This window comes from Hippopotamus amphibius, chromosome 5 (assembly GCF_030028045.1).
Source record: "Hippopotamus amphibius kiboko isolate mHipAmp2 chromosome 5, mHipAmp2.hap2, whole genome shotgun sequence".
Classification (NCBI taxonomy): Eukaryota; Metazoa; Chordata; class Mammalia; order Artiodactyla; family Hippopotamidae; genus Hippopotamus; species Hippopotamus amphibius.
In genome coordinates this window covers 63,380,931-63,408,659 of record NC_080190.1, presented here as the reverse complement: position 1 = coordinate 63,408,659, position 27,729 = coordinate 63,380,931, and the positions used below count along the sequence as shown (strand labels likewise).

At 37.8% G+C, this 27,729-nt stretch overlaps 2 protein-coding genes across 12 annotated transcripts in view; one reads left to right on the top strand and one right to left on the bottom strand.

Moving 5' to 3' along the window:
• The first annotated feature begins 2,174 nt into the window (after nucleotides 1-2,174).
• NUDT13 (nudix hydrolase 13) lies at nucleotides 2,175-21,787 on the top strand. Of its 8 annotated transcripts, XM_057737138.1 has the most exons (10): nucleotides 2,196-2,287; nucleotides 6,690-6,802; nucleotides 7,063-7,154; nucleotides 10,485-10,624; nucleotides 12,190-12,324; nucleotides 13,132-13,238; nucleotides 18,576-18,701; nucleotides 18,866-18,977; nucleotides 19,697-19,851; nucleotides 20,985-21,787. In XM_057737138.1, the coding sequence occupies exons 3-10, from the start codon at nucleotides 7,072-7,074 to the stop codon at nucleotides 21,183-21,185; spliced, it is 1,059 nt and encodes a 352-aa protein (XP_057593121.1). In that variant the 5' UTR covers nucleotides 2,196-2,287; nucleotides 6,690-6,802; nucleotides 7,063-7,071; the 3' UTR covers nucleotides 21,186-21,787. The 8 variants fall into 8 exon arrangements, with proteins under 8 accessions (XP_057593119.1, XP_057593121.1, XP_057593125.1 ...); XM_057737136.1 differs by lacking the exon at nucleotides 6,690-6,802 and having other exon boundaries at nucleotides 2,175-2,287; XM_057737144.1 differs by lacking the exons at nucleotides 2,196-2,287; nucleotides 6,690-6,802; nucleotides 7,063-7,154; nucleotides 10,485-10,624 and adding an exon at nucleotides 12,640-12,725 and having other exon boundaries at nucleotides 12,196-12,324.
• Nucleotides 21,788-26,236: 4,449 nt separating this feature from the next.
• ECD (ecdysoneless cell cycle regulator) overlaps nucleotides 26,237-27,729 on the bottom strand; it is a 57,117-nt gene continuing 55,624 nt past the window's right edge. For 3 of the 4 annotated variants that reach the window (XM_057735851.1, XM_057735848.1, XM_057735849.1), the window contains exon 14: nucleotides 26,237-26,519. In XM_057735851.1, coding sequence (XP_057591834.1) covers nucleotides 26,292-26,519 — 228 coding nt within the window. In that variant the 3' untranslated portion in view covers nucleotides 26,237-26,291. Of the gene's footprint in view, nucleotides 27,613-27,729 lie in introns of all 4 variants that reach the window. The other variant, XM_057735850.1, reaches the window with a different exon arrangement.

The window sequence follows — 27,729 nt, the reverse complement described above, 5'->3', positions numbered from 1 at the left end:
ATAACCCAGGCCTGTAGTACATTATGGTAGTCAAAGGCACAAGGTCTGTCTGGAGTCAGATAGGCTTGGGTTAAAATCCAGCCCTCCTACTGACTAGCTGTGTAAACATGGACAAGTTATTTAACTTTTCTAAGCCCCTGCTTTCTCATCTGTAAAGTGCAAATAATAATATATATCTCTTAGAATGTGAGGATTAATGATAAATATGTGAAACACTTTGCATAGTGTCTTGAATATAGTAAATGCTTAATTAATCTTAGCTATTTGTCTTAGTCTGTTTGGGCTGCTATAACAGAATACCACAGACAGGGTGGCTTACAAAATACAAGAAACTTATTTCTCACAGTTCTGGAGCTGGAATTCCAAGATCAGGGTGCTTGCATGGTCAGGTTCTTGGAAGGCCCTCTTCCAATTTGCAGATTACTCACTGTGTCCTCACATGGTGAAAGGGGTAAGGGAGCTCTCTTAGGCCTGTTATATGAGGGCATTCATCTCATTCTTAATGGCTCCATCCACATGACCTAATTACCTCCCAAAGTCCTCACCTCCTAATAGTATCACATTGGGCATTAGGATTTCGACATATGAATTCTGGGGGGAAATGGAAACATTCAGACCATAGCACTATTTTTTATTATTATGGCACTTAATATTTAGTTGCTTAAAAATACAGTTATTTTGATTTTAAAAAATTATTAGAGCTCTAGCTTTCTCTAAGCATGCTTCCTCATATTTTTGGAATTCACCAACTTTACATCTTATTTCCCTCAAATTTTCTGTGCCTTCCTTAAGGCTAATGAATCAATCTGATAAAAATCTTGGGTTCATGTGCTAATAGTAAGATCCAAAAGAAATAACTGGTCAACTAACCAGAACTACTACTCTTCCTTCCAATGTAACCTAGGTATATATTAACAATGACTTCAGGATTTAATAACTCTTATCCCCTACGGTCTAATCACACACAGAGTAATTCTTTTAAAATGTAGGTCAAATCATCTCACTCTCTTGCTCAAACTCTTTTGTAACATTCCATCTTCCCAGAGTAAAAGCCAAAAGCATTACAATGGCTCTATAAGAATTGTAAGACTTATAAGGCCCTAGGTGATCTGGTGCTTGGCTACTCTTTAACCTCATTTCTGACCACCATGCTTTTGTCCTCACCTTTCCTCAAACCTGCCAGACACACTTCCATCCTAGGACCTTGGCATCTGCTGGTTTTTCTCTGTCTACAAATTTCTTCCCATAGATAACTGCTTGACTTCCTTCCTCACCTCCTTCAGGGTCTTTACTCAAATATCACCTTAACAATGAGGCTGACCACCCTATATAAAATAGCAAAATCCTCCCTCCCCTTATTTTGCTTTATTTTCCCCCCCAGCACTTATAACTACCTGATACATTGTATATTTACTTATTTGTTTCTACCTCTAGAATGTAAGTTACATGGGGATAGAAACTTTCCTGTGTTTTGTTCCCTGCTATATCCTGTGCAGATAACAGTCCCAAGCACATTCGGTACTTCCTAACTATATACTGAAAGAATGGCCTTCAAAACTGTCTTCCGTGTAAACAAGTAATTTTAGTAGTAAGAAGAAAGAGGAGCAGCACCAAAGTAGTTTTGTTGAGAGACTGCTTTTAGTCAGATGGAATCATCTTGCCCTGGTTGATCAAGGGATGCATTCTACCAAAAGCTCAAACACATTTAGATACAGCCCTGTCCTTTCAAACTGGCAGAATTTTATGAAATGCTAGAGCTAGCTCTAAACTTAGCAGACAGAGATAGAATTAGAAATTCAGAAAGGTTGAAAGGTATCTGAATTCCCATCCCAACACTCCTCTCCCCGACCCACTCCAAATATGCCTTCTGTGTAGGAGGATGGGTTTAAAGACTATCTTTTTGTTATTGAAAAATGGATCTAATGCTAGAAGTATTGCTGGTAATGAATTTAGATCTTAGAAGATCATGCTTTTGATTCCATGTTAACTTTGCAGTTGGAGGGCATAGCCGTATGCCTGGGAATTGAACTACAATTCCCAGAGTGCATGTCTAAGAGGATTCTGGGAAGTGTGGCAGAAGCACGCTTTGGACAATCGTGGTTAACTTTGGAGAGCTTAGCAGCAGGCATGAGGGTTGAACTACATTTCCCAGAGCGCATCTTTTAGGAGAATTCTGGGAAGTGTGGCAGAGGCAGCAATCGTCTTTTGAGGAATGAGGCCAACATTTGGAGTTTCCTGGTTCGGCTGATTGTTGAGGCCTAGACAGGCACCCGCAAGAGAATTCAGAGTAAGTACAGCGGAAGAGAAACCTACTCAGGTTCTAAGTGGAAGAAACCTATTCAGGTTCCAATTAGATTTTATGGGGAGACATAATCAGAACTTGAAAAAAGTTTTCTGTCAGACTTTCTTCCTTCTTGCAGAAACCAGGCAATAACCACAGTTTTTCATCATAACTTGTGGAGCTATCAGATTAACTACAGCTAAAAATTTTCTGATACTTTTTTTGGAGAGTGGTTTAAAAATGGAATTTGTTAATTTCTCTGTATCGTGCCTGAATTATTTTGAATTAAGGGAAGGAAAATTATTTTTTTAGAAAGCAAACCATAAAGCTGGTCAGTGAGAACTTGAAATCTGTTTCCCAGTAGCTCCTCAGTTTTGCATACTTCCCATCCCATTGAGGTCCACAATCATAAAAATCAGACTCCCTGAAAAGGACTCTCTCAAACACTACTGAACCTGGCCTCTTCTTAGTAGAAGTAACCACAGAGATTCGAGATGGGCTTTTTTGTCATGCAGTAGTGCTTTATAAATTAATCTTTCCTCTGTAAAATGAACAGGATGAGAAGCATACGTGAATTATTAATTACAGGAGGTCCAGAGAAATTGTTCCTCCTAAGGGCTTTGCCTCATCATTATTTAATAGTTTTTGATCAAAATGATATTACCTTTCATCTCTATCAGTCTTTTTTTTTTAATAAATAATTTTATTTATTTACTTATTTATTTTTGGCTGCATTGGGTCTTCATTGCTGCACATGGGCTTTCTCTAGTTGCGGAGAGCAGGGGCTACTCTTCATTGCGGTGCACAGGCTTCTCATTGCGGTGGCTTCTCTTGTTGTGGAGCACGGGCTCTAGGTGCAAGGGCTTCAGTAGTTGCGGTGTGTGGGTCAGTAGTTGTGGCTTGAGGGCTGTAGAGCACAGGCTCAGTAGTTGTGGCACACAGGCTTAGTTGCTCCTCAGCATGTGGGATCTTCTCGGACCAGGGCTCGAACCCGTGTCCTCTGCAATGGCAGGCGAATTCTTAACCACTGGACCACCAGGGAAGTTCCTCTATCAGTCTTTTTCATTTTTTAAATTTTTTTAATATTTATTTTTATCAGTCTTTTTTAAAAACTTAATTTTAAAAGTACTTTTTTAAAGTTGTGCTTTCTAAAAACTTAAATAGTACATGAATGTTGGAAGGTGATATCCCATGTATTTCTCATCAAAACATGAGCTTTGGAGCCAGATAGCCCTGAGGGTCCATCTGTTGCTCACTAGACTGTCATCTCAGATTGGTAACGCTCTCAAAGCTTTATCTTCCTCTTCTGTTAAATGGAATAAATTCATTCATTCATTCATGTATATTGTGTTTTATACTGTGATAGAGACTGTGCGTTGTAGATAGGGATGATGCAATACCAGCCCTTAAGGATTTTACAGACTAACAGATCTGAGACTTAGGTATGTCAAATCCTGACATAGTTATAATACATTTCAGATCCTTTTTCTCTCCTTCCTTCCCCTGTGAGAAATGAGACAGGCTCCCCAAGTTAGGTGACAGCCCCAGGTCACAAATTCAGTCAGTGGGAGAGCCAGGAACAAAAGTCCAAGTCTCTCCAGTGCTTACTTCCCTGTCCCTTTCCTGCTTTGGAGGAGACATGCATTTGCACTGTAAACAAAATAGAAGGCAGGCCTGAGCTTGTCATTTAAAGTAAAATAATGGTGCTAACATTTTCTTCCAAGACTGATTTTGTGAATAGTACATTTTTATCCCCAGCCTGCCATCAGGCATAAAGTACAATAATAGTTGCCAATTCAAACAAAAACAACTATCCTGTTCTTAATGGGGCATTTGAGCAGCTGGATGTGTTTCATATGTAGCATGTTTACCAGTTGTTGACCAGCATGTTTACCAAGTCTGAGCCCTTGGGTCAATACATTTTGAATAATATATCACACTGAAGACTCCTAAAGGTAAAAATCACAAACCATTTCAGAAAAGCAGTAGCAAATTTTTCTTGCATTAAGTTTCTAAATAATATAGGGCCATAAGAAGTTGTATTTTTATCCTAAAAGTAATCTCACATAGCCTCTTGACTATTTTAACAAGCCTCTTTTTTTGTCCTGAGGTTCAGTCTGAATGACAGCTTCCCAGGGAAAAGCAATACATATAGCAGTGGGTCCTACCATGCATTTCAGAGATGATATTGTGGAAATGATGTAAATGTACTACAGTATTTTAAAACTTAGAATGGTCAAAAGTAGAGTAAAACCACAATAAATAAACGAGGACAGGACATCAGACAGTTTACAAAAGGGGAGCTAGGACTGTTAAATCTGAAAACACTTTGAATCTCAATAGTGATCAAAGAAATATAAAAGTTTCTTTTTTAACCAAATGCTATCAAACTTTGTAAGTGTGGCAATGTGTAGAAAGAGCCATATAATATTAAAACAGATATTGTCCCAGTAGTTCTATATTAGGAACTTAAAGAGGTAACCTGAAAATATCAGCACAGAGGTATTTATTAGTATTTTATTTCTGGTGATTTAAAATCAGAGCCACCTAAATGTCTAAAATTAGGGGAATATTTAGCAAAATAAGGATAGGAGTCTACTTGGTGTAATATTATGCAGCCAAAAAAAAAAAAAGTAAAGCTTATACAAAAACATAGAAAACTGCTTATGACATGTTTCATGAAAACAAATTGAAAAGATGTTTACTGATTATAAATGTGTAAAGGTTGTATGTGCAAAAGACTAGTAGATAAATTATAAGTTATATCAATGTGGTGATATTATGGGTGCTCTCACAATTCTGCTTTCTAGATGTCCTGTAATATAGTTATATTAATTTGATAATTCAAATGATTTATTTGAAAGAGAAAAATATGGTTAAAGCTGAATTTTAAGGAAATCATTTTCTCTTCTTTGTCTTTTAAGTAGCCTACACTGCTTTTATATAAGATGTGTATAAAAATATACAAGGGAACATTTAGAAAAAGTATTAGACAATCTTTACTAGGTTTATGACTGTACCAATGAAGGTACAATTCTCAGTTAATATATATCTGGTTTTCCTCTTATTTTTTTTGAGCTACATTAGGATCTTTACTAAATATTCTACAAGCTATGAGTCAGCAGGCCATGATAATCCAAAATTGGCTAAGGTTAATTTAGTAGGCATTACATTTGGGCAGAACATCAGGCAGCAAAGCACAGTGGGCCACACAGATTAGTTGGTAGTCATAACTACAAACAGCTCTTACAGTCTTACCAAAGGAATTCAAGGAACTCACCAAAGAAATTCGCTGTGGCTCTCAGGGAATGTGATGAAGTGCTACTGGGAACAATGGCCTGGAAAAAGCCTCGTAGTACAGACAGTCCTGGGAACTACTGTTTTATTACATGTTATCTTACTGTACAAGAAATATGAACACATGGTTAAAAAAATTTCTTTAAGTACGGAAATGTAAAAAGTAAAAATTACAGGTACCCTTTCAGTGCCTATCTCCACCCCACTCTTTCAAATTAGTCACTCTTAAGAGTTTGATATATGGACTTCTAGTCATTTTAAAAATATAAATAAATATATAGCTAATTAATTATGCTAGTATGTATATGTATATCCTTTTCTTTATAAATTAATTAGATCATGCTAAACTAACCAAATACTACTTACTTTTCTTACTTAATAATATATTCTGAATATCTTTCCCTGTTACTACATATATTTTTTCCTACTATCTTATTATCTGTTTATTTTAAACAACTGTGTATTATTCCATTTTATCATAATTTTCAGTTAACATTCCTGTACATATCCTTTTCTTCCTAGGATAAATTCCTAGAAGTGAAATTGCTAGGGGAAAAAGATGCTTATTTTCATATTTTGATAATTTCCAAATTGCCCTCCAAAAATATCCTATCAATTCACACTCGCAGAGTTGTATATGAGACAGAAATGTTGACTTTAAATTCATTTCCTCTGTGTGTATATCACACAAGTCTTTGGGTTATTAAAATAGGGATTATACTTTTAATACTCTCCTAGAGTGCTTTATAACCCACATATCACATACTGCCTTCTGTGAAAGCTATATATTTGTTTTCTCTCTCCTGCTAGAGTCCCTTGAGGGATTTTTATCCTTTACATTATTGTGTCCCTTAAGAGAACTTGCATAAAAGTCAGTATTCAATAAATATTTTGTTGCCTGTCACTTACTAAATATATTTTACCCTTGGTTACGACATAGATTATAGCAAAAACTGTCCAAAGATTAGTCATCAGTGATTCATAATTATGCAACCAAGAAGTAGGCCTAAACTTTAGACATCCCTTGGTGGTTTAGTGTCAAAGCTTGCTTCCCTTGGGCACAGTTAAAAGGATGATTGGTTATTTAACTGTACTGATTTTCTTGTTTCAGTGGAACTTCTTTGACTTTTTTATTGCTAGCGTGAAGTGAACTTTTCATGGGAATAAAACACTTACTGTTATACAATTTAAAAGAAATTACCTTCTGCAGAATGGATTCTTAAGGTATAGAATTATTTTTCCTCTCACAATGAGATCTAAAAAATAGAAAATATCTTAGATCCATGGATTTTCTTAGCTGCCTTTTGAAATATTTTCCTAATACCTGTGATTTTATATTTTTCTTATCTACAGGATTCTTCTTACTTCATTTATAGTGATCCCATTCTGGCTTAAAATATAACCCTCTTGGTGATTCATTACTTTAAATTGCATGCTATGATCTCTCTCTCTCTCTTTTTTTTTAAACTCCTCTTTCCCCTAAGGACCAGACAATGTCCCTGTATTGTGGAATTGCTTGCAGGAGAAAATCTTTTTGGCACTGTAGGCTGCTGTCAACTTATGTCACTAAGACACGGTGAGTTTTGACCAAACTGAGGTCTGATTATTATCTCTTTGGTCCATTAAATTATAAAATATAAATATCTCAAAATCATATATTGGGGATTAAGAATGTATGATTAAGATTTACATATAAAGATGTTCAACGCAAATTATTTATAATTGGAGAATCTCTAAACAACTAAATTTCCAATAATATCTAAAATGTCTGACATACTTAAATATAAGTTCTTTTTTTAAGATAAGAGCTTTGGGGACTTCCCTGGCAGTCCAGTGGTTAAGACTTTGCCTTTCAATGCAGGGGTGAGGGTTCAATCCCTGGTCAGGGAGCTAAGATCCCACATGCCTCAGGGCCAAAAAACCAAAACATAAAAAAACCGGAAGCAATATTGTAACGAATTCAATAAAGACTTAAAAAAAAAAAAAGATAAGAACTTTGTCTTTTCCGCTATATTACCCCTAGTGCATAAAACCCTATAGTACCTGGCACATAGATAGTAGGCAGTGAAATATTGCTGAATGTATGAATGAACAGTAAGGGAGAAATTAATTAAACTATGGTACACCCGTATGATGGAATTAAAAACTATATTGAATAATAGTTCATTAAGTTTCCTGAAAATAAAGTAGATAACTCCAATCCCTGCATACCACCCCCCTGCAACTCCCTTCCCCAAGAACTAAACCACAGTGAAAGGCAGACTAGGAAAAAAAAAGTCTACACCAGCACAGGAAGGTGATAAAGGATTTCTTTGTCCTCACCTGGGCAAATTTAAAATCTGTGAATTTGAAAACACTAGCCTGCTCTCATGCAGTTTTGGGGTTTAAATTTGCACCATCTATGTGGTGTGGTCCCAAACCCCCAACCTAAGAAAAGACTTTAAGTAGTATTTGTAGACTTGCAGAAGCAAATGTAAAATCCCTCTGGAGAGATACACTCACAACCAGGACTTCCCACATTGAAAGCTCTGCCAGAACTTCCCTGGTGACGCAGTGGTTGGGAATCTGCCTGCCAATGCAGAGGACACAGGTTCAAATCCTGGTCTGGGAAGATTCTACATGCCGAGGACCAGCTAAGCCCGTGCGCCACCACTACTGAGCCTGCACTCTAGAGTCCACCAGCCACAACTACTGAGCCTGAGTGCCACAGCTACTGAAGCCTGCGAGCCTAAAGCCTGTGCTCCACAATGGGAGAAGCCACAGCAATGAGAAGCCCGCACAATGCAATGAAGAGTAGCCCCTGCTTACTGCAACTAGAGAAAGCCCGTGTGTGGCAGCAAAGGCCCAATGCAGCCAAAAATAAATAGATACATAAATAGATAGATAAATCAAAAAAAAAAAAAAAAAAAAAGAAAGCTCTGCCATACATGAGTGCCCAGTCCAAAATTTAAAGGCACATAAACATACATAATCTTACATGAGCAAAAGTGAGAAAACAACAAAATTGCAGTACGTGTTTTAGATATTGTTGGACATTTGGGTTATTTACAGTTCTCAGGCTGAGATTCTAAGAACAATAAGAGAATTACTGAATAGTGTAAGAAATGAGTGTTAAAGTGATTAAATATGTTGAAAATGAATTTAAAAATCCTAAGAAAAATAAAATTCTATCAGTAAAGAATATGATGTGAAAAATGTTAATATGTTTGAGAAAAAAAGGCTACAAATTAGTAGATTGATTATAAAAGTACTTGCATATGTATGGATGCATAATATTAATAAATAGTTTGGAGAATTCCAAAGTATAGACAGTGATCAAGGAGAATGTAACGAACTTTCTGGGTCTCAGGCCAGTTCCAGTGAGGCCCCAGGTTTAAGACCTTAACTTGTTTTTTCAGGTGTTTTGCTTTTTAGGGTCATTAGGGCAAAGCACAGGTTGTATCACTCTTACTGTTCTTTTACAAAGGCAGCAGTGTTTGATCTGTTGTTTATATTTGGTAACTCTTCTGAGAGGCACATATCTCTCCTTTGACATACTTTGAGTCTTTGTCCCAGGAGGCTGCAGTCACTCACAGTAAGTATAAAAATATCATGAGTATTAAAATCTCAGGTTTCTTTTGACTTCTGTTTACAAAGAGCTCATTGCAATCGCTTTTATCATACAGTCAAAAAATAAGTCCCTAAAGATGCCACTGGGGCATGTTTTTCATTTTGCTTTGTAGTTTCATGTGGAGCTAACTGTACTGGTGTTACAGAAGCTCCCAGATCCTACAGAAAATATCTGTAAACTGTGTTTCCCACTTAAGGGACAAAATACGCCGTATACCTGAGAGTCTATTGTAGGGCTTTCAACAAGTCAAAATCATTATCCCAGGGAGTTCCTAGTGGCTGTCTAGTGGTTAGGACCATGGGCTTTCACTGCTGTGGCCTGCGTTCAATCCCTGGTCGGGTAACTGAGATCCCGCAGGCCACTCTGTGTGTCCAAAGAAAAAAGGCCCCAGGAGAATCCCTAAGGCCCCAGAAGGAGAATCCACATTCAGTCCTCCCTGAATTATGCAGACCCCCCCCAAGGCTCTTGAAAGGATAGGCTTAGGACGTCCTTAAAGAAGGTACAAAATTTGCTCCATTACATTTTTTTTGAGAAGCTAATTATAGGATATTCTCTTCTACATTTTAATTTTGGCTACTGAAAATATTACACTTATTAAATAAGTGTAGTCAAATGTGGCTTCACTTTCATCAGTGGTCCCTTCAGTAGAGATAGGGAGCTAATGGCATCCACTTAGGGGAATAGATGTTTGAAGCAAGAGTGCATTGGAGATAAAATCTGGTCTTTATCATCTCTAGGTTGAATAAGGGTTTCTGAAGGTATAGTTCTTGCTCCTTGTCTGCAATAATAATGTCTGCTCCCATCTCTAGGTGGTCTGGGGTTGATGTTTTATCACTGTACTTGTTTTCTTTTCACTCCACTGCCTGTAAATTCTTGCCTCACAGCATAATATTGGCAAAGTACCTTGAAGTTCAATTCAGTAAATGTTTATTACCCTTGAAGTTCAATTCAATAAATACCTATTGAATTGAGCCATTCAATATGCTAATTACTCATGATACAGAACTAAGGCAGACCCTGCCCTTAAGAAGATCATAGTCTTTCAGGGGAGACAGATTAACAAATAGTACCATGTAAGTGCAACCACAGAAGTGTGGGCAAGGTATACAGTAGGACAAAGGAGGGAATGATTCCCTGTAGCCACCTCAAATCCTTCTGTAAAGAAATTTGGATATAAAGAAATAAAAGGAAATAACCCTGGTAAGAGAGCAATGCAGGAACAGAATTCTCAAAGATGAATGCTGTACAAGAAGCTAAGTGTGGTTTGGTAATGCTTTGATTATTTCCCAAACACAGGTATTTATTTGAGCTGAAGGAAGATGATGATGCATGTAAGAAAGCCCAGCAGACAGGAGCATTTTACCTCTTCCATAACCTGGCTCCTTTGCTTCAGAAATCAGAACATCAATACCTGGCACCCCAGCATAGCCTGTTAGGTAAGCCCAAAGGAGACTAGTAAAGTAGACCGGTCTGTGGCAGAATTCAGTCCATATCAAATTCCTGAGAAGAATCCTCCAACTTTAGAGTTCAGATTTTTCAAACTGCTTCTGCTAGTTTAATTAGTGTATAAACCTGAATTGCTCAGTTGAATTTTTTTTGGTGATGGTATGAACCACTATAGCCTTAAACCAAGGGTCAGGAAAACTGCTGTCCAAATTTGAACCCATGTCTGTTTTGTAAATAAATTTTTATTGGAAAACAGCCACACTCATTCATTTAAATATTGTCTATGGCTACTTTTGCACTACAATGGTAAAACAGAGTATTGTGACAGAGACCATGTGGCTCACAAAACTTAAAATATTTTGCCAACCCCTGCCTTGGACCAGCGATTTCCAGCCTCCAAGGAGTTGCTCACTGTTATACTAAGATCTGCATCATGACTTAATTTCTCCTTAGAAGCGTCAAAACCAAACGTGAATGAAAATTAATTTGTTTTGAGAACTCTTTTCAGGTGTATAACTAGAGATATCTAAGGCATTGGGATTCGGCATTCAAGAGGCTACCTTGAGTTTTACATGATGTCACTATACACAAACTTCTAAATACACTGCCAGGGTCAGATGTTGGAATACTTAGGTAGTTTCTAGCAGTGCATAAGTATATGGGGATGTTTATCAGAAGACACTAAATGTTATTTATAAATTAGCAACGTAATCTTGTATTATGGACAAATAAATATGAGTCCTTCATGCACCGGAGAACAGATTTTCTCCCTATACAGCACTTGTCTTTACAGACCAGGGTCTCAGATGAGCAGCCTATCCTGGTGCACAAAAGCAGCATAATCTGGAGAGTAAATTACAGAACTGCTTTGGTCTCTCTACCATCTTAAGTATGACACTTGGGACTTCGCTGGTGGCACAGTGGTTAAGAACCTACCTGCCATTGCAGGGACACGGGTTTGATCCCTGGTCCAGGAAGATCCCACATGCTGCGGAGCAACTAAGTCCGTGCACCACAACTACTGAGCCCACGTGTCACAACTACTTAAGCCCAAGTGCCTAAAGCCCGTGCTCCACAAGAGAAGCCATCTCAATGAGAAGCCCGCACACCACAATGAAGAGTAGCCCCCACTTGCAGCACACAACTAGAGAAAGCCCACGCGCAGCAACGAAGACCCACTGCAGCCAATAAATAAATAAATGAATTTATTTAAAAAAATTGTGTGACAATTTTTTTCAGTGCCTTAATAAGTTAACTATTATGTATCTTTAAAACTAGGGGATATGCTCCTTTCATGATACAATCATAGAGTAATACAATATTATACAGAAAGAATTCCTTTAGTCTAAACTCTTCAGATTGCTGATGAGAAAACAGGCCTAGAGAACTTAAGTGATTAGGCCAAGATTATGTAGCTAATTAGCTGCAGGGCAGTGACTACAAACCAGGTGTACCTACTTCAAGTCGAAGTAGATGGTTTCCAATAAGGTTAGTACGGTTCTGGTGGTTTAATTAAAACCCTTGTTTTCTTCTCTTCTCCTTTTGTATGTCTTAGAGTTGGAAAGGCTCCTGGGTAAGTTTGGACAGGACATGCAAATAATAGAAGATTCCGTGCTAATTGGATGCTCCGAACAGCAAGAAGCATGGTTTGCTCTGGATCTAAGTCTAAATAGCTCCTCTTCCATAAATGGTACACAACATTACTCCTAATGGGTACTTCCCAGTGGTTCTTAGACTTTGGGATTCCACATAATAGTAAAATTTCAATGACATTTTAAGAATACGAAACAATTTCAATTTTTCTTAAGTTAGGACATTAAAAAATACTACCATCTACTAGCATCATTGTTTAAAGGACATTTCAGTGCTTTCTTTCTCAGCTAGGTGGTGGTACACGGATGTTTATAGTATTAGTCTCTGTACCTTTATACATTTTATATGTCTTAAATACTTCATTAGAAATGTTTTAAAATTCATGACATTTTTATTTCTCTTATCAATGCAGGTGAATAAACGTTACCTTGGAGTAGCTCTGGGTCTTCAGACCTGCATTTGAGAACTGGTTTGCTAGAGGCTCATGGCTCCTATCAGGTTTTCCTTTTTTCTTTCAGGGTGTAGCTGTAAATATAATGATGGTTCAGATAGGAGCTTAGAGGCCCCATTTCATCTTTTTTCCAGGGATAGTGTGTGGCTAGTGCAAATGTTCTTATTGCCCTGAAGAGGATCTTGGGAAACACTATGCTCTAATGTTTCCTAAATTTGCCTGAATATAAGAACCTCCTGGTGCTTGCTAAAAAATAAAGATTTCTGGGCCTCACTCACCTGCTATTCAGAATCTCCAGGTAGGGGCTTGAGAACTTGTATATTTTTTTATTCTCCCTAGTTTAGTCTTATTAGGTGAGTTTGGGAAACACTGTTCTAACAGGATATACTTGACAGGGTCCCTGAGGTAAAGTTTGACATTTGCTTCATTTCGTTATCTTTTCTAATTTTTTAGCTCCCTTACAGAAATCTGAAATGGAGACTGAACTCAAGGGGTCTTTCATTGGGCTGAGGAAGGCTCTCTTTCAGCTGAATGTGAAGGATGCTTCCTTGCTAATCACAGTAGATTGATTTCTTGGCTCTGTAGGAAATTTAGTAGTGTATCGGGAAACTTTTTTTTTTTTTTTGCAGATTATAGTCCGTCCTACAAACCTTGGCAGAAGGACAATGTGCTATAGGGAGATTGCTTATTCTTTCTTTTACCCTGTTTTTGGTAGGACCGTTGTTAGTATCATTGTCTCATAAGGGTGTGGAGATCTATGGCAATATGATCTATCAGCCTTATACACATTTTTTTTTAAACTCTTTATTGGAATATATTTGCTTTACACTCTTGTACCCATCTCTGAGGTACACCAAAGTGAATCAGCTGCATCTACACACATATCCCCATATCCCCTCCCTCCTGCGACTACCCCCCACCCTCCCCGTCCTAGCCCTCCAAGGCATCTCCCATGAAGTTGATCTCCTTTTGTTACACAGCAACTTCCCACTAGCTATCTATTTTACAGCTGGTAGTGTAAATATGTCTATGCTACTCTCTCACCTCGTCCCAACTTCTCCTTTGCCCCTCACCCCAGCCCCGTGTCCTCAAGTCCATTCTCTACTTCTGTATCTCCACTCTTGCCTGTCACTGGTTTCATCAGTACCATTTCTTCAGATTCCATATATATGTATTAGCATACAGTATTTGTTTTTCTCTTTCTGGCTTACTTCACTCTGTATGACAGACTAGGTCTATCCACCTCATGACATATAGTTCAATTTCATTCCTTTTTATGGCTGAGTAATATTCCATTGTATATATGTGCCACATCTTCTTTATCCATTCATCTGTTGATGGGCATCTAGGTTATTTCCATGTCCTGGCTATTGTAAATAGTGCTGAAGTGAACATTATGCTACTTATTTCTTTTTGAATCATGGTTTTCTCTGGGTATATGCCCAGGAGTGGGATTACTGGGTCATATAGTAGTTCTATTTTTAGTTTTGTTTTTTTTTTTTAACTTTTTATTTGTTTATTTTTTACAATAAACTGCATATATTTAGAGTGTACAATTTGGTATTCCAGTCTCCCAATTCATTTCCCCCCCCAACCCTCCTTGCTTTCCCCTTTGGTGTCCATATGTTTGTTCTCTACATCTGTGTCTCTATTTCTGCCTTGCAAACCGGTTGATTTGTACCATTTTTCTATAGTCCACATATATGTGTTAATGTACAATATTTGTTTTTCTCTTTCTGACTCACTTCACTCTATGACAGTCTCTAGGCCCATCCATGTCTCTAGAAATGTCCCAGTTTCATTGCTTTTTACAGCTGAGTAATATTCCATTGTATGTATGTACCACATCTTCTTTATCCATTCATCTGTTGATGGACATTTAGGTTGCTTCCATGTCCTGGCTATTGTAAATAGTGCTTCAGTGAACATTGGAGTGCATGTGTCTTTTTGAATTATGGTGTTCTCTGGGTATATGCCCAGTAGTGGGATTGCTGGGTCATGTGGTAGTTCTATTTTTAGTTTTTTTAAGGAACCTCCAAACTGTTTTCCATAGTGGATGTACCAGCTTACAATCCCACCAACAGTGCAGGAGAGTTCCCTTTTTTCCACACCCTCTCCAACATTTATTGTCTCTAGATTTTTTGATGATGGCCATTCTGACTGGTGTGAGGTGATACCTCATTGCAGCTTTGACCTGCATTTCTCTAATAATTAGTGATGTTGAGCATCTTTTCATGTGTTTGTTGGTCTTCTGTATGTCTTCTTTGGAGAAATGTCTATTTAGATCTTCTGCCCATTTGTGGATTGGGTTATTTGCTTTTTTGGTATTAAGCTGTATGAGCTGCTTGTATATTTTGGAGATTAATCCTTTGTCCGTTGCTTCTTTGGCAAGTATTTTCTCCCATTCTGAGGGTTGTCTTCTTGTCTTGCTTATGGATTCTTTTGCTGTGCAAAAGCTTTTAAGTTTCATTAGGTCCCATTTGTTTATTCTTGATTTTATTTCCATGATTCTAGGAGGTGGGTCAAAAAGGATCTTGCTTTGATGTATGTCATAGAGTGTTCTGCCTATGTTTTCCTCTAGGAGTTTTATAGTGTCTGGCCTTACATGTAGGTCTTTAATCCATTTTGAGTTTCTTTTTGTGTATGGTGTTAGGAAGAGTTCTAATTTCATTCTTTTACATATAGCTGTCCAATTTTCCCAGCACCACTTATCGAAGAGGCTGTCTTTTTTCCATTGTATATTCTTGCCTCCTTTGTCAAAGATAAGCTGCCCATATGTGCTTGGGTTTATCTCTGAGTTCTGTATTCTGCTCCATTGATCTTCCTTTCTATTTTTGTGCCAGTACCATACTGTCTTGATCACAGTGGCCTTATAGTATAGTTTGAAGTCAGGAAGCCTAATTCCACCAACTCCATCTTTCCTTCTCAAGATTGCTTTGGCTATTCGGGGTCTTTTGTGTTTCCATACAAATCGTAAGATTTCTTGTTCTAGTTCTATGAAAAATGCCATTGGTAATTTGATAGAGATTGCGTTGAATCTGTAAATTGCTTTGGGTAAGATAGTCATTTTCACAATATTGATTCTTCCAATCCAAGAACATGGTATGTCCCTCCATCTGTTTGTATCATCTTTGATTTCTTTCATCAGTGTCTTATAGTTTTCTGCATACAGGTCTTTTGCCTCCTTAGGCAGATTTATTCCTAGGTATCTTATTCTTTTTGTTGCAATGGTAAATGGAAGAGTTTCCTTAATTTCTCTTTCTATTCTTTCATTGTTAGTGTATAGGAATGCAAGAGATTTCTGTGCATTAATTTTGTATCCTGCTACTTTACTAAATTCATCGATTAGTGCTAGCAGTTTTCTGGTAGAGTCTTTAGGGTTTTCTATGTATAATATCATGTCATCTGCAAAGAGTGACAATTTTACTTCTTCTTTTCCAATCTGGATTCCTTTTATTTCATTTTCTTCCCTGATTGCTGCGGCTAACACTTCCAAAACTATGTTGAATAATAGTGGTGAGAGTGGACACCCCTGTCTTGTTCCTGACCTTAGAGGGAATGCTTTCAGTTTTTCACCATTTAGGACGATGTTGGCTCTTGGCTTGTCATATATGGCTTCTATTATGTTGAGGTAATTTCCTTCTATGCCCATTTTCTGGAGAGTTTTTTTTATCATAAATGGATGTTGAATTTTGTCAAAAGCTTTTTCTGCGTCTATTGAGATTATCATATGGTTTTTATCTTTCAATTTGTTAATATGGTGTATCACATTGATTGATTTGCGTATATTGAAGAATCCTGCATTCCAGGGATAAACCCCACTTGATCATGGTGTATGATCTTTTTAATGTGCTGTTGGATTCTGATAGCTAGTATTTTGTTGAGGATTTTTGCATCTATATTCATCCGTGATATTGGCCTGTAATGTTCTTTTTTTGTGACATCTTTGCCTGGTTTTGGTATCAGGGTGATGGTGGCCTCGTAGAACGAGTTTGGGAGTGTTCCTCCTTCTGCTATAATTTGGAAGAGTTTGAGAAGGATAGGTGTTAGCTCTTCTCTAAATGTTTGATAGAATTCGCCTGTGAAGCCATCTGGCCCTGGGCTTTTGTTTGTTGGGAGATTTTTAATCACAGTTTCAATTTCTGTACTTGTGATTGGTCTGTTCATGTGTTCTATTTCTTCTTGGTTCAGTTTTGGAAGATTGTACTTTTCTAAGAATTTATCCATTTCTTCCAGGTTATCCAATTTATTGGCATATAGTTGCTTGTAGTAGTCTCTCATGATCTTTTGTATTTCTGCAGTGTCCGTTGTTATTTCTCCTTTTTCATTTCTAATTCTGTTGATTTGCATCTTCTCCCTTTTTTTCCTGATAAGTTTGGCTAATGGTTTATCAATTTTGTTTATCTTCTCAAAGAACCAGCTTTTAGTTTTATTGATCTTTGCTATTGTTTCATTCCTTTCTTTTTCATTTATTTCTGCTCTGATCTTTATGATTTCTTTCCTTCTGCTCACTTTGGGGTTTTTTTGTTCTTCTTTCTCTAGTTGTTTTAGGCGTAAGTTTAGGTTGTTTATTTGATATTTTTCTTGTTTCTTGAGGTAGGACTGTATTGCTATAAACTTCCCTCTTAGGACTGCTTTTGCTGCATCCCATAAGTTTTGGTCATTGTGTTTTCATTGTCATTTGTTTCTAGGTATTTTTTCATTTCCTCTTTGATTTCTTTAGTGATTTCTTGGTTGTTTAATAGTGTATTGTTTAGTCTCCCTGTGGTTGTATTTTTTACTGATTTTTTTCCTGTAATTGATATCTAGTCTCATGGCATTGTGGTCAGAGAAAATGCTTGATATGATTTCAATTTTTTTGAATTTACCAAGACTTGATTTGTGACCCAAGATGTGATCTATCCTGGAGAATGTTCTGTGTGCACTTGAGAAGAAAGTGTATTCTGTCGTTTTTGGATGGAATGTCCTATAAATATCAACTAAGTCGAGATGGTCTAATGGGTCATTTAAAGCTTGTGTGTCCTTGTTTATTTTCTGTTTGGATGATCTGTCCATTGTTGTAAGTGGGATGTTAAAGTCTCCTACTATTATTGTGTTACTGTCGATGTCTCCTTTTATGGCTGTTAGCATTTGCCTTATGTATTGAGGTGCTCCTATGTTGGGTGCACAGATATTTACAATTGTTATATCTTCTTCTTGGATTGATCCCTTGATCATTATCTTATACACATTTTTAATGACCCACAGCATGACATATACCTCATAAGTTATTTTATATTGCTTTAATGACTTGTCCTCCAGGTTTAGATTTCACTTGCTGAAGAGCATTTGATTGCCCATTTAATTAAAGAAGAAATCTCTAAACGTTTTTTATTTGCAAAAAAATGCCAACTTTACAGGGGAGGAGTACATGTTGGGGTGTTTAGTTATATTGAAAATATTTTCTTTTTAAGCTAGGTTGTAAGTTCATGGGTGTTCATTATGATACTTTATATATTATATTTTTAAAATAATTCATAATGCATTTAAAATATGATTTTTAAAAATGCATACTTCAGTGCGGTTCAGTGCTTAGGGCTTGGGCTTTCACTGCTGTGGGCCTGGTCAATCCCTCGTTGGGGAACTAAGATACCGAAAGCTGCACAATGCAGCCCCATGAAATGAAGTAAAATAAAATAAAGTAAAATAAAATAATGTAAAATGAAATAAAATATTAGAGGACTATATTCAGATAGTTTCCTCATTTTAAAGTTTAATAGTTAATAACCATTTAAAGTAGGTGAGCTGGAAAGGGATTGTCATGTCCTTTGAGTTGCTCTAAATAGAAGCCCCAGCACCATTATAGAAGAGCCCCACATTCTCTCCAAATGGAACCAAGCCCATCTTTGTATTCCTAGGCTCGGGCTCTTCTCGGCTGGCATGATGCTCATCAGTTCTGCAGCAGAAGTGGGCAGCCCACCAAGAAGAATCTGGCTGGCAGCAAGCGTGTGTGCCCTTCCAATAAGATCATCTATTATCCACAGGTAAGCATCACTTTAAAAGGACAGTAATCCAAGAAGGCTGTGTGCTATACTGTCTTGGGGATGGAAGCCTGTACAGCCAAAAGACTTTCCTTAGTTACTCATTACTTTGTTTCATTAAGAAGCCCCAAAGTCCTAGTGTCTAATTTTCCATCCCCTTTTCCTAGATGACTCCTGCGGTGATCACTCTGGTGTCAGATGGGACTCGATGCCTGCTTGCCCGCCAGAGTTCCTTTCCCAAAGGAATGTATTCTGCCTTGTCAGGTTTTTGTGATATAGGTAAGGAATTTAGGGCATGTACAGATAACATTGGAGGACATGAAAGCTTATAGTATGAAATAGTATGTATTTCTTATTCTTGTTGCCATAGTGCTTGGAGTCTCAAGTACATTCTTCCTTATTATATCAAGAAAACTACCTTGTGGCATCAGCTTTCCAATATTTTGTAGGCAAATTTTCAAACATAAACATAGTTGGAAGATTTATACAGTAAACACCCATATACTCACCACCTAACTTCCATAATTACTATGCTTACTTTATCACATCTGTCTATCCATTCCTCTGTCCACCCATTAATCCATTTTATTTTTTGATGCATAGATTGCAGACATTTTTACACTTCCTCCTAGATATTTCAACATGCATATGAATATTATATTAACTAGAATTTAATATTTATTTACAAGTTTTTTTTCCTCAGTCTATTGGGGTAAAATTTGCAAATGGTGAAATGTGGCATTTGAATTTTATTAAAAAGCTGAGGGCAGCAGTAGCCTCTCCGACTCTTATTTTGTGTAACTAACCTGGTAGGTTCAAGTATCGCAGTTCAGTACCCAACTCCAGACTTGATTCCTAGTGTAGAGAGTTGGAGATATAGGGCTCTCCCAAGAGTATTTCATTGACTTTGGAGCCAGTTTTGTGCTCCTTTCACAAATGGGCATCTGTATCACCCTTCCTGCTGCAGGGCTGTCCTGAATTAATCTGTGCGCTTATAGGTGAAAGTCTGGAAGAGGCCGTCCGGCGAGAAGTTGCAGAAGAGGTGGGATTGGAGGTGGAAAGACTGCATTACTCTGCATCCCAGCACTGGCCCTTTCCTAATAGCACACTCATGATTGCCTGTCATGCAACTGTGAAACCAGGGCAGACAGAGGTAAGTTCTGATGCTTCCCTTATGATATATCCTTTGCCTCATCCAAGCTGGTCCGTAGGTACTTACTAAGCACCTGTCTAGTCCATCATTGTCTAGATTATACAAAGATGTATAAGATATGAATTATACCTTTAAGGAATTTGCAATCTTATAAACAAATAATCACCATAAAAATTGGGAGTGCCAACATGATCACCATTGTCCCTTGTATTTATCTCAATCACGAAACAGTTTGTCTTTCATCATCGGGAAATTAATGAAGTATCTTGCATAGAGTAGGCACACAATAAATATATAAAATTTAATGATTGATTTCAGAATTGGTCTTATTACTCAAGTCAGGTGGGATGTTGGGGACTAATAATATAAAATCATAGGAACTTCTAACTGAAAGGGACTTAGATGTTGTCTTATCCAATCTCATCTTGCTCTTTTGTAACATCCCTGACAGATGGTGTTATGGTCCCTATGTGCCAAAGTTTATTTTGTGCTTTGGTTTCTATAAAATGAATAATATCTAATCTGTCTCAGCTTCCTGTGGATGCAGTTTGCATTATTTTGCTTCTTGAAAGAAAGATACTATGCTTTTGATTATCATTAACACTTATCCTTTAAAGAAGAGTAACATTTATTTATATATTCTTTTTCTAGTTATAGAATCAATTTAGGCACAAAGAGAAACAAGTATTATTCATAACTTACCCTTCAATGTTAACCACTGTTTTTTTTTTGGCCACGCTGAATGGCTTGCAGGATCTTAGTTCCCTGGCCAGGGACTGAACCTGGGCCACAATAGTGAACATGGCACATCCTAACCACTGGACCACCAGGGAATTCCCAAACCACTCTTAATATTTTACTATTTGAGCTTCCAGCGTTTTTTAAATGTGTTTTTTGGGGGTTTGTTTTTTTTTTTGCTTTTTTTTAAAAAAAAATATACTTAACTCTCATTTCTTAATTATAGTTCTTTTGCTTCTGGACAATATGTAGAACTGATTATCTCCCAGTCTATAGAGCCCAGACATCACCTTCTAAGATTGCTCAGCTCTGGAACCATTTTCTCAGCTTGGGCCATGGTGTTCTAAGTTTTGTATCTCCTAACCTTATATCTTGTTTTTCCTTATGTCTTTCAGATCCAGGTGAACTTGGGAGAACTAGAAGCAGCTGCCTGGTACAGTCATGATGAGGTGGCCACAGCCCTGAGGAGAAACAACCCATATAATCAGCAACAGAATGGGGCTTTCCCGTTCTGGTTGCCCCCCAAGTTAGCCATTGCCCACCAACTGATAAAGGAGTGGGTGGAAAATCCGACCTGTTCTACTGGGACTGCTTAGCTCAGATCAGGCCACCTGATCAGATAAATCCCTCCTCACTATCTCAGTGGGGCCCATCAGAGACCAATGATAAAGAGGTGGTGACAAAAGGCCATCTCCAGGCCAAACTCATAATAAGGCAGAGCAGATGGTGAGCCTATAGCAAGATACATCTGCCAGCAGTGTTAATAAAAGAAGTTCCTAATCATAGGCAATCAAAACTGCCAAAACTGATGAGATGAGAGTTGTCAAAATCAGAGGAAAAGTTGAAACATTAGTTTGGACATAGGCCCTTGTTCACTCATTTTCTCCTATACTTTGGAATCAAACATCTTTTGGCATGTGACTTGTCAATGATGGGTTTATACTAACTGCCAAAATATGCCTGGTATAATTTTGGTTACAACTTTTATCTTAGTATTGAAAATATATAGCAGATCTCAACCCACTACTGCGTTTTTATCCTCGTAGAACTTTTAAAGATAGCACAACATTTTTGAATTTGTGTAGAGGTCATTATTTTGTACATGGTAGTTAAATAAATATTCCTTTAAGTCCTTCATCTCAGGAAAGTGAGCGTTAAGGTCTTCCTCAGGGTACTCTCTAGTAAATCAGATGCAATGGTGTTCTGTTGAGGTAACTGCATGCCAGTGGGGCTCAAGAGGGTAGGTCCTTTTTGCTGTTACTTGCTCAGTTTGTGACCCAAGGGAAAGATTATCACTAGCCATGACTGTTTTTCTGAATGTAAAATGGTTGCTGCCATTTGCACACCCAGTAAGTGTTGTAACTTCAATGAAGTGATCAGTGAAGCTGAACCATTTCTTGAACCACTCATATATGCCATTCTAAACCTTGTCATGGGGAGAAACACTTATCTGGAGGAAATGAAATATCTGTACCTTTGTTCAGATGTATTTTTCTGTCTTATGATGTGAGAAAATTGTAGAAAGTGAGAACTGGGGGTGGGAGGGAGTAATCTCTTTATTCCTGTGACAGACATTTAAGTCCAGGTTCCAAGTCTGTGGAACGATTAAAAGCAATGTTCAGAAGAAATGCTGTTAGAGGTCCATTTGAAAAGAGGGATGGCTGCAGAAAGAGTCATATCTTCAGGTACTTTTAGGCAACTAACTAGTGATTAAAGACACAAGTGCCAGAGACCCTAAGATTATTAACACATCCAAGTCCCACAGGACTAAGAAAAAGAGATTCTAGAACTAGAAAGGTTGAAGCACTGAATTTCCTTTTGATCCTAACAGGATGTTACTCTCACCATTGCCAGCGAACCTCCATTGCTTTGGAGAAATCAAACTGCCTTCATCAGGAAATGTTGAGGGATAATATGTGATGGGACTTGATTGTCCTGTTAGATTGGCAGCTTGCCCTGACCTGGGCTGAACCCAGCATGTAGAAGGGAAAAGCACTCTCGACAGAGAGGTCCTGAAATTTCTTCATATCTTGCAGTTAGAAGAAAACAGTTCAGGGTCCATGTGTATTACCGTCTCCCGATGTTTTCTATCTCTGTATGGGTGTGTTTGTGAGCACGTGTACACATCCCCAATCTGAAAATACTGATAGGGGAGTGTGCAGGATTCCTGGTTATGAGTTTCTCAAACTTACCATGCAGTAACTGTTTACTTTTGGATTTTGGATTAATGTGTTGTTTTGGAAAAGGAAAAATGAGAGTGGCTAATAGGAGGAGCTGCAACATTGAACTCTGTTTCCCAGCAATGAGTGGGAAGAGGGCTTTGCTTCTTAGAACTCCAAGGATAACTGAAAGCAGAGGCAAAAGAAGGCAGGGTTGGGGTACTGAAAAATGGCAGATAGATAAAAGAGACTTTGGTGCAGGGCTTACCTGGCTGGAGAATATTTACAATGAATTATGAGTTGCTAAGGATAAAAGAACCCAATGGGTCCATGAAGAATAGCAAAAATAGGTAAAATGTTAAATTATTTGACACCAGAGGGAGACTGACTCAAGGTCATTCCTGGTAACTGGATTAAAAAAGCAACTCATTCATTCTTTATGTCTGCCTATATACCTTCCTTCCTCTGCCCAACATTTATAATCCTCAATAAAGATAAACTTAATGTTCTAAACATAGAGTGTGTTTATCATATCTCAAGGGCTTGATTCTCCCTTTTCTGCTGATTTCAAAACCTTGTGTGCACCCCAGAGTTGAGATCATAAAGACTTGTGCAAAAAGCCCAGGACCAGATGGGTTCACGGGCGAATTCTATCAAACATTTCGAGAAGAGTTAACACCTATCCTTCTCAAACTCTTCCAAAATATTGCAGAAGGAGGAACTCTCCCAAACTCATTCTACGAGGCCACCATCACCCTGATACCAAAACCAGGCAAAGATGTCACAAAAAAAGAAAACTACAGACCAATATCACTGATGAATATAGATGCAAAAATCCTCAATAAAATACTAACAGACTGCAACAGCACATTAAAAAACTCATACACCATGATGAAGTGGCGTTTATCCCTGGGATGCAAGGATTCTTCAATATTTGCAAATCAATCAACGTGATACATCATATCAACAACTTGAAGGATAAAAACCATGTGATCATTTCAATAGATGCAGAAAAAGCTTTTGACAAAGTTCAACATCCATTTATGATAAAAGCTCTCCAGAAAATGGGCATAGAAGGAAATTACCTCAACATAATAAAAGCCATATATGAAAAACCAAAAGCCAGCATCGTTCTCAATGAGGAAAAACTGGAAGAATTCCCTCTAAGGACAGGAACAAGACAAGGGTGTCCACTCTCACCACTATTATTCAACATAGTTTTGGAAGTTTTAGCCACAGCAATCAGAGAAGAAAAAGAAATCAAAGGAATCCAAATTGGAAAAGAAGAAGTCAAATTGTCACTCTTTGCAGATGACATGATATTATATATAGAAAACCCTAAAGACTCTACCAAAAAACTGCTAGCACTCATTGATGAGTTTAGTAAAGTAGTAGGATACAAAATTAATGCACAGAAATCTCTTGCATTCCTATACACTAACAACGGAAGAGCAGAAAGAGAAATTAAGGAAACTCTCCCATTCACCATTGCAACCAAAAGAATCAAATACCTAGGAATAAACCTGCCTAAGGAGGCAAAAGATCTGTATGCAGAAAACTTTAAGACATTGATGAAAGAAATCAAAGACGACACAAACAGATGGAGGGACATACCATGTTCTTGGATTGGAAGAATCAACATCGTGAAAATGTCTGTACTACCCAAAGCAATTTACAGATTCAATGCAATCCCGATCAAATTACCAATGGCATTTTTCACAGAACTAGAGCAAGAAATCTTACGATTTGTATGGAAACGCAAAAGACCCCGAATAGCCAAAGCAATCTTGAGAAGGAAAAATGGAGTTGGTGGAATCAGGCTTCCTGACTTCAAACTATACTACAAGGCCATAGTGATCAAGACAGTATGGTACTGGCACAAAAATAGAAAGGACGATCAATGGAATAGAATAGAGAACTCACAAGTAAGCCCAAACACATATGGGCACCTTATCTTTGACAAAGGAGGCACGAGTATACAATGGAAAAAAGACAGCCTCTTCAATAAGTGGTGCTGGGAAAATTGGACAGCAACATGTAAAAGAATGAAATTAGAACACTTCCTAACACCATACACAAAAATAAACTCCAAATGGATTAAAGACCTACATGTAAGGCCAGACACTATAAAACTTCTAGAGGAAAACATAGGCAGAACACTCTATGACATCCATCAAAGCAAGATCCTTTTGGACCCACCTCCTAGAATCATGGAAATAAAATCAAGAATAAACGAATGGGACCTCATGAAACTCAAAAGCTTTTGCACAGCAAAAGAAACCATAAACAAGACTAAAAGGCAACCCTCAGAGTGGGAAAAAATAATTGCCTATGAAACAACGGACAAAGGATTAACCTCCAAAATATACAAGCAGCTCATGAAGCTTAACACCAAAAAAGCAAATAACCCAATCCACAAATGGGCAGAAGACCTAAATAGACATTTCTCCAAAGAAGACATACAGAAGACCAACAAACACATGAAAAGATGCTCAACATCACTCATCATCAGAGAAATGCAAGTCAAAGCCACAATGAGGTATCACCTCACACCAATCAGAATGGCCATCATCACAAAGTCTGGAAACCACAAATATTGGAGAGGGTGTGGAGAAAAGGGAACTCTCCTGCACTGTTGGTGGGAATGTAAGTTGGTACAGCCACTATGGAAAACTATTTGGAGGTTCCTTAAAAAACTACAAATAGAACTACCATATGATCCAGTAATCCCACTCCTGGGCATAAACCCAAAGAAAACCAGAATCCCAAAAGAAACTTGTACCATAATGTTTATTGCAGCACTATTTACAATAGCCAGGACATGGAAGCAACCTAAATGCCCATCAACAAATGAATGGATACAGAAGATGTGGCATATATATACAATGGAATATTACTCAGCTATAAAAAGGGATGAGATGGAGCTATATGTCATGAGGTGGATAGAACTACAATCTGTCATACAGAGTGAAGTAAGTCAGAAAGAAAAAGACAAATATTGTATGTTAACTCACATATACGGAATCTAAAAATGGTACTGATGAACTCAGTGACAAGAATAAGGATGCAGATACAGAGAATGGACTGGAGAACTCGAGGTATGGGAGGGGGCGGGGGGTGAAGGGGAAGCTGAGACGAAGCGAGAGAGTAGCACAGACATATATATACTACCAACTGTAAAATAGTCAGTGGGAAGTTGTTGTATAACAAAGGGAGTCCAACTCGAGGATGGAAGATGCCTTAGAGGACTGGGGCAGGGAGGGTGGGGGAGACTCGAGGTGGGGGAGTCAAGGAAGGGAGGGAATATGGGGATATGTGTATAAAAACAGATGATTGAACCTGATGTACCCCCCAAAAAAATAAAAAAAATAAAAATAAAGACTTGTGCAGAGTGGGCAACATTTGAGGCTCATAGAGGAGAAGTTGATCTGTGAACTTAAAATGAAGAAAACACTTTTACCAAATGAGTAACCAAAACTAGAAATGAGCATAGTCAGATTCAATATTTATTTAAGAAGGAAAAACAGAGGCTAGGTTTGCTGGCTAATCTTTCGTTGGCTTACTTGTGGGTCTGTGATCAGCATTGTCAGGCAGCTGCACACCCATGCTTTGTAAAAGGTTGGAAGCAGGTCCTGCCAGTCCAGCTTGGGAACTGTAAGATTCCAGTATGTTTGAAACCAGGTTCAGGTCTATATCCACTGGTGTCATAACAGATCCTCCTGCACCAGAATCTTCTTCCTCTGACTTACTAGTAGTCTGGGATAGAGGTTCCTTGTTCATGGAAGGAAAAGAAAATCATGAGACAATATGCTATTAGATTGGATGGTAGTTACAATAAAAAGCTAACTGAGCAACAATGTAAAATTGAGTTCCATATTAGAAAGGAAATTCCCTTATTGATAGAAAGTAAAAATTAAGTCTAATAACAAACTCTGTAACTTAACACACATATTAAAATTTGGTTCCAAAGATTAAAACACTTTTTCCCAGGAAAAGTTTCTACAAATTAAATGGATTTCTTCCTGATTTTGAAATAGCCCAAGGGAGATAGCCAGAGTTAAGGAGGTACCTTTATAGCTTGCCTAAGAGTTTTAAAAGAAGTAAACAGAAAAATGAACATTAAAAAAAAGAAGAATCTAAAACTTTCTCTAAGTGAAAGGAGCTAGATTTCTTTCTTACCTGTACACCCCATCCCAATGAGAAAACAAAGTAAAAACCTGAGGCCTTGTGGGATCCAACCACAAGGATTCTGAATTGGTACTTAAGCCTCTGATTTCACAGGTTGGGGAAAGAATTTAAGAGACTGCAGCTTGATCTATAGATTCTTTTTTTTAAACAGGGATATTTAATCTTTAATTTAATGAAAAAGAGGCATTACAGAATAATAAAGATTAAGCAGGCAGAAAAATCAGAAAGGATCTAATTTAAAGGTATAGAATTGAGAGATGGAGTAGCATCCAACACAAGCAGTATACATATTTTTCTCAAGCTCACTGGAACAGGGAATGGGTTTCTAGCTCTTTCACAACAGTTCTGATGAAACCAGCAGCTTGGATGCCTGGGGTCAGCTAAGCACAAAGGAAAGGGGCAAGGGGCGTGCTGCAGCCAGCTGGCTCTGAGACTGGCCTCTCCTGAGGCTTCCCCCCAGGAGGGAGGGAGCAGAGTGGAGCATGCCTCCAACATCCTGACCTTTCCCAGACTTATCTTACAGCCTGGGTTCCAGTGAAATTTGCTCTATGACATGAGGATTATTGGTTAATGGATACATTCACAGTGGATGGCTGAGCTGGATTTCAAATCTGGCCCATGAGACTCCAGGGTCCATTCTCTCTCCATCTGTGGTTAGACAGTGCTGATATAAAAGCTAGGATAAAAACATGACTGGATGACTAAATTTGGCTCTAAATAATGGAAGCATGTAAAACAAACACTATTAAGGCTTGAAAATTACTTGGATATTTAATATCCTTTCTCTTTTTTT

Coding starts and splice junctions, on each gene's coding strand:
- NUDT13 (XM_057737136.1), top strand. CDS start 7,072: ATGTCCCTGTATTGTGGAATTGCTTGCAGGAGAAAATCTTTTTGGCAC. Junction 12,325..13,131: donor TAGCTCCTCTTCCATAAATG/GTACACAACATT, acceptor CTAATTTTTTAG/CTCCCTTACAGAAATCTGAA. Junction 13,239..18,575: donor ATGCTTCCTTGCTAATCACA/GTAGATTGATTT, acceptor TTGTATTCCTAG/GCTCGGGCTCTTCTCGGCTG.